A 12,378-nucleotide genomic window follows, 5' to 3' on the forward strand; every position below is an offset into this window, starting at 1 on the left:
ATGACTGCATGTGTGATGGGAATCAGATCACAAAGCATTAAGCATCGTGATTGGTTGATTGAAAATATTAGTCAGAAATTTACTGTGGTATTTGCTAACTACTTGTGCTGTTGTGCATGCTGGTATTTGCATAGTCTATTGTAGATCGTACCGCATGTAATTTCCTCTGATCTCTTTGGGACGCTGGTGTAAAGCTGTGATATCATGGTTTCAAAGACGACGCCAAAGACTTTATCAGCTGCAGCAAGTTCCATTGAAGATATGTTTGTCACTCCCTCTGGTAGCACTCCAGCTCCGTTTACAAGATCTAAAATATGCTGCATGACTTACCGGGCACGGCATTGCCTCATGTGGTGATTTGGCTGGATATCATGCTGTTTGCTAAGCAACTTGTATGGGCGACTCCCGGTGTCTTTATTACCGAAGAGCCATAGATTCCACATTTGCTTTACACTCGTGTGAGCCGGAAACTCCCATCATTTTAGTACGGCGTGCCCCAATTGACCATCACCCCACTGCCAAGTATGCCAATCTGCTGATGGCGACTCTGCTGATGGCGTCTCCGCTGGTGCGGCTACCCCGCAATCGCGTGGCGGCTGGATCGAGCTGATTGCGTTACGAAACTCCGCTGCCAGGTCAGCTCGAAGACTAGCGATATCTCGAAGGGATACAGGAGCGACACCACCCACTACGAAATGTTCTCTTAGCTCGGATGTGACTTTGTCAGCGACACTGCCTGGTAATTTAGTTGCAACGTCACTCTTCAACTGTTTAATCTCTTCGTTGAGATTAGCCACCTCCTCGCGTAAATATTTACCTCCTTTGAAACTGCAAGATGAGCGGGTATACCCGTAGATTTCATTCCACACACTGGAGAAGTACCAATAGCTAGTACTGTGGACCCTCGTTGTTTCTTCAATAAAGGGTTAGCTGAAATAATTCTTGCTCTGAATATGGGGTGGTTAGGACTGAGGTTGGCACAAAGATACTGCTCACGATGAATTACCGAGGCCAATAAGAACGGAAACGCGGATCCAACACCACGTGGATAGTTGTAAATTCACTTACAATATTCTCCCAGTATGAAGAAGTCATGGTTTGTGCTATTGCAGTCGGGAAGTGCGGTGACAGCACTCCAAATTTCTCTGAATTGAACGGCAACCCAGCAATCATTCTGCCACAGAGCTGATCTGCATCTTACCCGAAATGAATGTACCGGTCCTTTAGCTTACCAAGACTTTGGCCCATACGCAGATATACCGATACTGGTGTGGGGCCGTTTACCTGCCCAATGGCATATGAACTGCTTCCCTTCCGCAGACTGTGCGTCCCAATATCTGCAGGGTTGCAGCTGAGTAAACCTATTTTTTCCTCGCTCAAATCACCAATGACCCTGCACAGCATCCGTCCAAAACGGGTTTTGTTGTCGCTTCCTATAAAGAGCTGCTGCTTTCCACCAACAACTCGTTCAGGACTGGAAAACAAAAGCTCTTCAGCAGCTAGTATTGGACACTGTGAAGGCTCGTAGAGATTAGCGTACACATGTTTACCAAATTTCTCCGCACCAGTTTGGTCACCTTTATGGCCTTGCTCCTCGATAACCAGACAGTCATCAGCCCACTCAAGATGCTGTAACATGATCGTGTCAATAGAGTCGGAACGGCTCATCAGGTTCCACATCAAGACAGAGTAGCTCCACCCAAACCGTTGCCCACGACTGGCCTCTCTTAGCTGGTGTTAGTGTCATCAGCTTCAGCGCGAGTAGCTCAAACCCACTGGCTTTCAGATTGCGCTTGCCCTCGTTAATCTTCATCAGACCGCGCTTCTTTAAGTTATTAATCACCTTTTCATATCAGTCTAGAACATGCCGCAATTCCATGTCCACGGGCTGACCCAGCTCCAGTAACTTGTTGTGATACACGTCAACAAGCGCACTACGGTAACCCCACACACAAGACGCAGAGAGCGGAACACTAGATGCGTCGGTATAGTTAATGTCGTCGCGATCGCAATCATGAGCAGGGCTGCAAATATGGCCGAAGAAGGCTAGAATGGCTTCTTTTGGGAGGGGGGCGCGCAGTTCATGAGTATCTGCATCGATAGTACTTGGATAGTGTTGAGCAAGCCATGTCCTCATTATCTTTACTTTTGACTGGTAGGTCCGTTTGGTGCTTGCATTAGTTCGCTTCGACTGCAGTAACTTCGCCACAGCGGTGCCATCACTTGGAGCCGGGCTGCTTCTCCTTTGGCCTCGCCGCATACTTGCTTGTAAAACCTTTTTTTGAAAGGTCACCCTTGCTACGTGATAAAGGTCTATCACAGTTGCAGTAAATGAGCCAGATTAAGTACGTGCCTTACTAAAATGAGGTCAATTAGAGCTGGGTTGAAGGCGCATTTAGACCAACTATGATATCCAATTATCACAGTGGTGTGCTTAGATTTACTTAAAATATCACAGATGCCGCTGATGTAATTGTCACCCAAGGCAGTTTATCATTTTATTATGGTCGGGATCTGGGGTCGGGATTTACTACATGTAGTGCAAGTAATAAAGACAGATCCTGACCCGGTGGCTAGACCAGACCTGCAGACGATCCAAAGAAGGTAACCGGCAGGTAAGAAAGCCGAGCTGAGATTTGTTTTGCTTCGAAAAGTCTAATTCAATATTTTTAAATTTAATTGCCATCTGTCAAAAGATGAATGGGTCGGAATCTTCTGGGAGATTTTTTATTAGATAGGTCGTGTATGCTTACTGTTTTACGAATTATATATATATATTAGGTGTTTCCGCGTTTCGAAACGCAGAGTTATTGTAGCAGTTTTCTTTGTAAAATCATTGATATTCATATTTTGCATTACATACACTCACATAAATCCTGGTAGTGGTGCGAGTAGTAGTACGCATAGCCCTATATAGATTAACTCGAAATTATCTTAACCTACCAGTAGCATAAATCGATTTGAAATAAACTTCACAAGTTTCACTCTGCAGTAAATGTTCAGCATGGGTATAAACTGATAGAAACTTGGTGTGCTAGGCAAAATACAGCCCACTTTCTTTAAGAACACATCGACGTAAATGCTGGGGTATGTTGCTTCTAGAACATTTACTTTTATTCAGATTTTCTTTCACAATAGACGGCTAAATATTGTGCAAGGGTATCATCATTAATAGTAGATCTCAATAGCTTTAAAGAGATCTGTAAACGTACATGTCGATGCCGTGATGTGTGTGTCGAGCGACAGAAGGATAGGATCAGCAGATTGGTAGTCCAATGAGAGCATGTATGTAACGGGCCAGGTATTTACTCCGTTACTTGCTTACACAATAGTGTTGAGGAAGCTCACAATAGAGCGACTGAGGTTTAGGTTTGTTGTAAGGAAATAAACTCTGACTTTATTTGAGGACCAAGGCCGCAGCCCTGGCCAATCAAATACACGTCATAGTACAATTGGCTAATAATAGGTATAATTCCCCATATATCAACCAACGGCATGACAGCATTTCAGCACACGCTAGTCGTATGCCGATGCAACTACTTATGTAACAGAGTAACCCATTACAACGTAGCAGCGCCAGGCAGCGCAGTATCACCCGTCTACCTTTCACCCTTGCTCACTTGGAGTTGTAGTGGTTTCAACGCCTTGATGCTGCCACTTGACACAGTATCGAGAAGTTGAGTCTCTTGGACATAGTGATTTCGGATGTCTCCCCCATCCGCGGTATTTTTCTCAAAAGGTCCGCTCGTATGTGTCGTTAGGTCCGTATCTGTAAGCCGCCGCGGGCGTCGCCAGTGGTGGTCTCGATTGACCCAGTGCTTCCCCAATCAGAGCGTAATCAGTTAATAAGAGGAACATAAGTAGACGAGCAGAAGTAGACGTATCATGTATATGAGTAGCGAAGATAACCGCATCAGCCCACTCACCGCCGCGGCGACGAAGTATATGACCTCGGGCGGTGGTCGCCGCAGCAGGTGAGCTCGCTGCGAAATTGCGGCTGTAAGCTTTTAAAAGAACAATATTTCCGGTGCTAGAAAATGGTAACCTCGCTCAAATCATATTACCTTCTTAAACCGATTTACAAATTCTAGAGGTGTTGGAGTTCAGCTGTGTATTATATCTGTATATGATTTTTAAAACAAATATAAAGTCGTTTATAGATACGGTAAGTATTAAAAGCCCGATTATCTAGTTAGCGCGACATACTATTTTTTTTCCTGGTAGGACTACGAGTAGTAGTACATACAGCCGATTAGGGACTAATTCGAGATTATGTACACACACCAATAGTAGGTAACAATCCAATACAAATTCAAATGACCAGGTCTTATTTTTCTATCAATTTGTATAACCTTCACAGGCCCCACTCCGAGTAAAAGGTTTCGCATGGATATAAAGGTTTACACGTTTGGTGTACTAAACAAAAGAGAATTTACATTCATCGAGAACTTCCAGACAAGAGGCGCCTTCTTTGCATTGACCACACCGAACGTAAGTATTGTGTAGTGGGTGCAGAAATCTGATGGAACACTGGACAAATAGCACTAATCGAAACGTTGTGTCGCATTGATAAATAATTTTGTTGTGGCTGTATCACACGCATACACGGACAAGAACCAACATATACCAGTTATGTGCGTGTACGGCGCTTGAATCTGCAGTGGCTGATGATAATTGTAAATGCTGCTGTTTCCTTACTATATGTGCACTTCATGCGGAGAAAAAGACGAGATGGTGGCCGTACTTGAGGCGAAGAGAACCGATTGTTTATATTTCGGTTGTATTGTCTCGTCTAGTTGACGCCAGTGCAGCTATGCTCTGCTATGAAACTGTGTAGGTTCAGTTTCACCGCGATCGCATAAATCGACGCGAGAGAAAAAATAATGTGCAAAAACAAACATACGATGATGGTAAGCAAGGACCCCGGTGAATGCACCTACCGAAGTGGAAAATGCAGCAATCCTCGTGCAACGAAGACCAACGGCGCGCTTCACAAGATGTGCGAGTCTAACCGCGATCGAGTCAACAAAAAAATTAGCAACTGGCGTCTAAAAAAAGCCGATCACGATGAGGAGAGTAAGAGTGACAACCAGGAACGTCACTTTGCCAATTTAGAGGAAGGTGAGTATATGATTAGTCTATAACTGCACAAGAATCGCGATCAAAGCTTTTGATTAAATAAGCAATTTGCAAATGTACCAGGCAGCATACTAACAACGTTTCTTATAATGTATGATCGTCTACTACCGTATCAAACAAAGTCGCGATTAAGTAGCCTGTTGTAATTTTGTATATTTTTCTCTGAATGCATGTTTTAAACCAGATCAATTACTCGAAGTACTCTAAACCATTCGTTTTCATGTCATTTCAACTGCTTTTGAGACTCATTCGTCTTTTCTCCTACGATGGAGAACATCCTTGACAAGAAAACCTTTCGCACTCAATGTGTAGAGCATCTGCGTCGCCAAGGACGGTACATGACCGGAAAAGCCACCAGGTTTCTCCGGAGTAATTTACTGCGCGAAATGTATTCGATCGCAGACGAGGAACGCGAGGAATACGCAGGTGCTGTACTACCGATTTTATTGGACATGATGCAGAATAAGCGGATCTCAAAGGACGACATTACGAAAACGTTCGTCGCTGAGCCTGAGCCGGGCTCCCCGACAGCAGGCGGAGCTGCAGCCGAGCCACCAAGTGTGCATCCTGCACCTAACCGAGAAGGAGATACAAGACCAACTAATGCTCCTACGACTTTTCCCGCTGAGGGAGCTGGTACAACTATCCATTTAGGACGCTGCTGGACCAGCGCATCAACGACGGCGAGCTCGAGGTTTAAGTCGAGTGGGAGCCCATGTGGGAGCCCGCTCGAGATGTTCCTCGAGATCATCTGATTTCTATGCAAGCAGATGCTCGCAATGAAAGACTTCGTCGCCGACTTAGCCTAGATCAGTAGGGGCAGCAAGACACGTACGAAACTAGATAAGACGAATAAAAAAGCTAGTTTAAGAAAAATGATTGTTTTGTCACGCCACATGGGCTTCAACAGAAGAGTCACGTCTCAAGGGCTTCGACCTCAAAAGCCACACCACAAAGGCTACAAGCTTAAAAACCACGCCTCAGGGCTACAGTCCTTTCAATCGCCACACATATTACATGTAGCACAACTAGTTCAATATTGCAAAGGCGAATTCGATTTTTGTTTCGTAACTTCAATTAAATAATCGATTAACTCTATCAAATAACACAGCAATCGGTACAGCAAACGACGGTTAGTTATTATGTTTGCCGTCAATCAGTATTCAGAAGAGACTTACATTAATCAACAATTAGCTCTTTTTCTTGGCTACATGTATTAACACAGCAAACGGTATAGCAAACGACGGTTAGTTATCATGTTTGTCAATCAGTATTCAGAACAGACTTACATTTATCGACAAGTAGCTCGTAGATCCTTGCCGTGCTCAGGCTCCTCTTGGTTAAGTCTTGTGTGTCGCGACGCAAGTTTCGAAATGACCATGACTGGTGTGCACGATTTAGTGCGGAAATACAGTACTTAAGTACAGTGCATGCATACGGAGGCTCCATATGCATGTACTGTACTGCTACGTCAGAGCAGCCATGGAGGACTATACCGGTGATTGAAGGGCTCTTATTATCAAATGATTTGAAAAGTACAATTTTCACAGCGTAATGTGTAAAAGATGTCCATCTAATCGGTGGACTCCAGCCTGCCAGTGGCAGCCATTCACTGTATCTAATTTGGCTCAATTCTGCTCTGCGTCTCCATCTCGGCTGGCGGTGACGTGCCGACACGCTCTCGGTGTCGAGGTGAAGATATATCACTGTTACGTCTCCCTCCGCCAACATCAGCCTTTGGACAGTCAGCGGTGTGGCAACGTCTTCCGCCGAAGTGCGCTCGACGCAGACCTCTGCCAGCGTACACATTCCTGTGAAGGGCGAGCTCTTGCGCGTGGTGACATATATCGGGGGCAGCGAGAAAAAAAACCGTCCGTATTGTTGCCGTAGCGTCGCTCCAGTGACGGATTCTTTAAGTCGTATAAAGATGGGGCATTAAAGTGGAAGTCCTAGTCCTCGTCTCGGGATCCACGCTCTGCGATACGCGCACGATGTTGTCCGCGTGCTCTTTAGGCTCCAGCGCCTCCATCGTCGTGTCAAGCAGCGTCGCCATCAGCGCGGACAGTGTGGAACACCCAGCGAGTAAAAGTCTACTCTCTCTGTGTACTCCTCTCCGAGCTGCGGCTCACTTCCTAGCAAACTGCTTATCATCGTGGCGTTGGCCGCATTACTAGGCTTGTTGAAGCTGCCACCGAAGCTGCTGCCACTGACACTCAACGTTTTGGAGCTGCCGCTCTTACTGAACGCGCCCAGGCCGCGACTGCTGCTGACGCTACTCACTGTACTTCCAGACATATTCGACAGGGTTGGTCGACGCATGGGACGTCTCCGATTCTGTTGGCGTCTTCGAGCTGTCTCCGCTGCTTGTCCTGGGCGTCCTGGGCGGTTGCATTATCGCTGTCTGACCTCTGCGGTGTTTTTGGATATACCACGAGGTGGTAAAAAATGATATATTACTAATCAGAGGAAGGAAATGCAAGTTGCTTTTCTGTTTGGCAACTAGTTTGACACTACCTGCGTCCATCATGGTAAAGCTGTCCGCGGGCCAGAAGCAGGAGCTGAAGGACATGTACAGCCTAAATTAGAAAATGACGCTATCTGCGGTTAGGACTTATGTACTGCAGAAGTTTAGCGTTGATGTAGTCAGCAAAAGCATACTCAACGTTTTGTATGGCGGAAGGCTCGCCTTGTTCGCCATCAGCGTGGAGCAGAGTGGAATGGCGCGTTATCTTCAAAAACAAAGTACCTGTATCACTACCGGTACATGACGAAAAGCAAGAATCGCAAGACGTGCACCATTTTCCCTGTTGTCACCTCCAGCATGACCCCTATGCCCCATGTACCCGTGCAAGCTTGCTCATCGTAGGAGGTTATTCCGGTGTAAACCGACTCCAAAACGTATTCCTTCCCATATCATTACCGCACGGAGTAAATTACGAGCTTACCGTTGATATCCGTCCAGCCGAGTGTGTTGAGGGCGCACTTCTTGCCTTTAAGATTGTGCGACATTATCCACTTGAAGTCAAAATAGCTCCTGTTGAGCAGAGTCGTGGCGAGCTCGTACGGAGGAGAGGTCGCCACCCCTGGGTGCAGAATCTGGAGGGCTATAAGACGCGTCAAGTAGCGTATCACCACAGCGCAAAATACTTCTTGAAAGTAGTAAGGATTGAAGGAGTCAAAGGGGCCGGAAACACGACGTAATCGCCTTGGTCTTCAGCAGCTTGAAGAACTTATTTTGCAAGTGATGACAAACGCGCTTAGAGTGAGTTTCACCCAGCAGGTGAATAATCCGCTCGCATCTCTTGCAGGAAACAAGATTATCGGCAGCAGCGACCCCGTCCCAGGCAGGGTTCTTACGGCGTTCATACTTGGTAAGGCTTACTGGGATGAGATGACTGTCACGCTCGCGGTTTGTCTTGCACCAGCATCAGGGTCGCAAGGATAAGGGCAAGCAGAATCATCTGGGGATGAGACGCCCGGCGAGCAGTCAGATGTCGCGGGTGCACCAAGGGGTTGATTTATCAGATGGGTTAAGATGGAGTAGACGTGGGAGCTTTCTTTGTAGTCGAAGGTAAAAACTAAAGTGTGCTCGAAAAAGTGTTCAATACGAGGACAGATCTTCGGATCGTAACATCAAGCCAAAAACCCATCATATATACTACAAGCGTATGGTATGTCTGCGAATCGAGTTTTGTTCACAACAGCCAGGTGGCGTGACCACAATCTCCAGCAGCTGTCAAAACAGCATATTTACTGTCGATCCGTACCGAAACACCCTAATTTCCCATTTAACTTCCCAAAGCACATTCAACCGCCTGTATCACCTTGCTTTAGCTTTAATCGGAAAAAGGTTATTCCGATGTGTCAAATGCTAGTAATTAGGCTTGTCTGGGTGTGCGGTTATTTTACGGATCTGAACCCTGGCCCCATTTTTTTTTTTGAGAAAACCTTGTTCCGCAATTTAGACCAGACCGGTAGACGACCCAAAAAATCTACACATCTGCTGCCGAACTGACAGGACTCACATATTTCATGACTTTTGCAACGACTATGACTAGGCGAACAACTATTGACAGTCAGCGCAATTGAGTGTGGTAGCATTCAACCCTCGCGGTGAGGTGGCAAATAAGGCGGAGAATTGATCAGCGGCAAAACAAGCCAAGAACGCACGCTAAGCTAACGCATCGACTAATTATAGCTTAGATAGATAGTTACCAATCGCCCTGTACATTAATGAATCTGACGCCGTAATTTAGCGTGGAGTATGAAACTTGAAGTTTATCTACTTACTTTCTGAATCGGAGAAACAACGCATGTCAGACGCATCAGATCGATATAACCGAGATTTTATTTTACTTTAATAAGTTGACACGATCCTGTATAAGTTTACCTTCACAACTCGATAACTCGTTAGAATTCAATCCAATTTGAAAAAAAAATATACTACGGGGGGCATCCTCACAGGGCGTTACGTTTGTACTTAGCAACGAAAAACCACAGCGCGGTACTGAAAAGCTGATTTCGTTGTTAATTTACAGGGATATTTTGTAACTTCCAGAAAAAGAAGTAAGCTCAGAATAACGATTTATTAAAACACATCCAAAAAGAAGTCCTGCCAATAAGAGGCCACATTTTTTACTTGATTTCACAATGCAATTTCGGCTGACCTATAGTTGACCATCATCACTAATAGAGGTAATACAGTTACAACTTCACATTTTCACCTGACAGTTTGTTTATCTCCCGATATACTAGTAAGGGCTACATTACTTATTTCTACAAAGATGATCTTGTTGGTGAGTAACTAATGAACTACATTTACTGAAGCTGAACGCTAAGCATAGACGTCCAATCTGGAAGTTCGAGTTGCGAAACTTCGCGAGTGGTCCCCAATAAATAGCCGACATCCCACCGACTACTTTCACTGGATCTTTTTCCGGAGATTCACTAAATACAATGATGAGTTTTATCGTAGCCTCGGCTTCGGATAGATTAGGACTGGCAGCGACATACTGCAAGGCCATATTGTCCTCGCAAGGATCAAGCCGCAACGAAAGCGCAAAACACAGTAAGTGCGATGTTCCTGCAATAACTTAAGCCTGTGTACTGAAGGTTGCAGCACTAGCGTAGGGGCACCTTGCTCACCCAATTAAAATTTTGAGCCACGCGCTGGTTGTTGAACCTATTGGGTTCACCGCAAATTCCATTACGAGTCATAAATCATGACTCTTGACCACACATGGAGATCCTCATCATGATGGTTAAGAGGTGCTCGGAGATTGTCGTACTGGGCACGCCCGAATCCTCAAACCGGCGATGGCGGCGAGGATTTATTGTTGTCCCCCGCGTCCAAGATTTCGACCAGTGCAGTCTTCACATCCACGTGACAACAGCGGTGTTTGTACTACTTCCAGCAGTGGTAAGCTTCGAAGTAATGTACAGCTTGCATCCATTTCCATTGTCACGCTGGACGTGTGGACAACTTCAACAAGCCCAGTGTCCTTTCAATCGCCATACGAAGTCCAAGCCATTTATAGTTCCTGTCCGTCATATCTGCAGAAACGACAAGCCGTTTCTCACAGCACGCCAGCCCTGGAAGCAATTGCAACTTGCCGTGCGAATCTTGATACGTGTAGTCTAGTTACTTACCCAGGAGCGGCTTGCTGCAACGGCGGCAGAGTGGCTCGTGGGTTCAGCTATCGACCATGGACGTCAAGGTCTCCAGACAACCAGCAAAAAATTGGCCGGTGGCCCTCCTCACTCCGCTACTCACTTTTCAATCTGCTTGCCTTCGAGCAGTTGACCCGGCCTTCGAACTTGAAACTTCGACTTCAAGCCTTACCACCCGTTGCCTTCCGCACGGACATTTTGGACCATGCTGACCCGCCTACAACTCGCAACGGCGCTCGCCTCGCTGTGTTCAACCGGTCTCGCAACCTCCGATCTCCCCGTGTCGGTGCAGTACGATGCCACCTACACCATCCCGACGTCCCGCGGCGCGATCTGTTCCGGTGCTGGCAAAGCGCCAGCCGGCACTGCGTGTCCATTGAAGGGCGATGTGGCAACGGCGGACTGTCACCCGTACCTCTTCTCCTTCGACGGCAAGCAGTGCACTGCTAAGGAGGACGCCGAGTGCGCTATCGTACTCGGAGACACTTGGGGCTGTGTCTTTCCCTCGGTCTCTGGAACCACGGCGACACCGTGCCCAACGACCTACGAATCCGGCACTCCCGACGTGACCCCTGCTGCCACCAAAGGCGGTTATGATGACTACATCACCCCCGCACCGACCACGCCATGCCCGGGTACCAATCTCCCTATGCCTACGGACAATTATTCGACTCCAGCGCCGACCACACCTTGCCCCGAAGGGGAAAAGCCTACACCAGCTCCGACCAAGGAGTATGATTCGACACCCGCTCCAACGACCCCATGCCCAGAAACGCTAGCACCGGAAACACCATGCCCGGAGACGCCGGCACCAACGACGCCTTGTCCGGGAGACACCGACACGGGAAACACCATGGCTGGAGACGCTGGCACCTGAAACACCATGCCCGGAGACGCTAGCACCGGAAACACCATGCCCCGAGACGCTAGCACCGGAAACACCATGCCCGGAGACGCCGGCACCAACGACGCCTTGCCCGGAGACACCGACACCGGAAACACCATGCCCGGAGACGCTGGCACCGGAAACACCATGTCCGGAAACGCCGGCACCAACGACGCCTTGCCCGGAGACACCGACACCGGAAACACCATGCCCGGAGACGCTAGCACCGGAAGCACCATGCCCGGAGACGCCGGCACCAACGACGCCTTGCCCGGAGACGCCGACGCCGGAAGCACCATGCCCGGAGACGCCGGCACCAACGACGCCTTGCCCGGACACACCGACACCGAAAACGCCTTGCCCGGACACACCGACACCGGAAACGCCTTGCCTGGAAACGCTGGCACCGGAGACGCCTTGCCCGGAGACGCCGACGCCGGAAACGCCATGCCCGGACGACGTGAAGCAGGTTAACGATCAGACCCAGGGTCTAAACGAGCGTGGACGCGTTCTGCGGGCTTAAGTCACATCCTGGTTGGCTCGCCTCCTTTGCTGTGCGTGATAAGGCCCGCTGAGTAGACTGTGCCCATGACGCTAACACAAAGGTCGGTAAACAGGGCTGCATTCACTTAACGGGTAAACGAAAATTTGTTGTTTCCTTCTTTTCTACAGTGGTATTTACA

At 47.6% G+C, this 12,378-nt stretch overlaps 1 protein-coding gene across 1 annotated transcript; it reads left to right on the forward strand.

The window, feature by feature from the left end:
• Positions 1-11,014: 11,014 nt before the first annotated feature.
• PITG_01328 (uncharacterized protein) lies at positions 11,015-12,357 on the forward strand (the record flags this gene model as incomplete). The annotated part of the gene is made up of 2 exons (XM_002907953.1): positions 11,015-11,541; positions 11,710-12,357. 2 exons carry the CDS (start codon positions 11,015-11,017, stop codon positions 12,167-12,169), a joined length of 987 nt encoding a protein of 328 aa, XP_002907999.1.
• Positions 12,358-12,378: the final 21 nt, after the last annotated feature.

This window comes from Phytophthora infestans, genomic scaffold (assembly GCF_000142945.1).
Source record: "Phytophthora infestans T30-4 supercont1.2 genomic scaffold, whole genome shotgun sequence".
Taxonomy (NCBI): domain Eukaryota; phylum Oomycota; class Peronosporomycetes; order Peronosporales; family Peronosporaceae; genus Phytophthora; species Phytophthora infestans.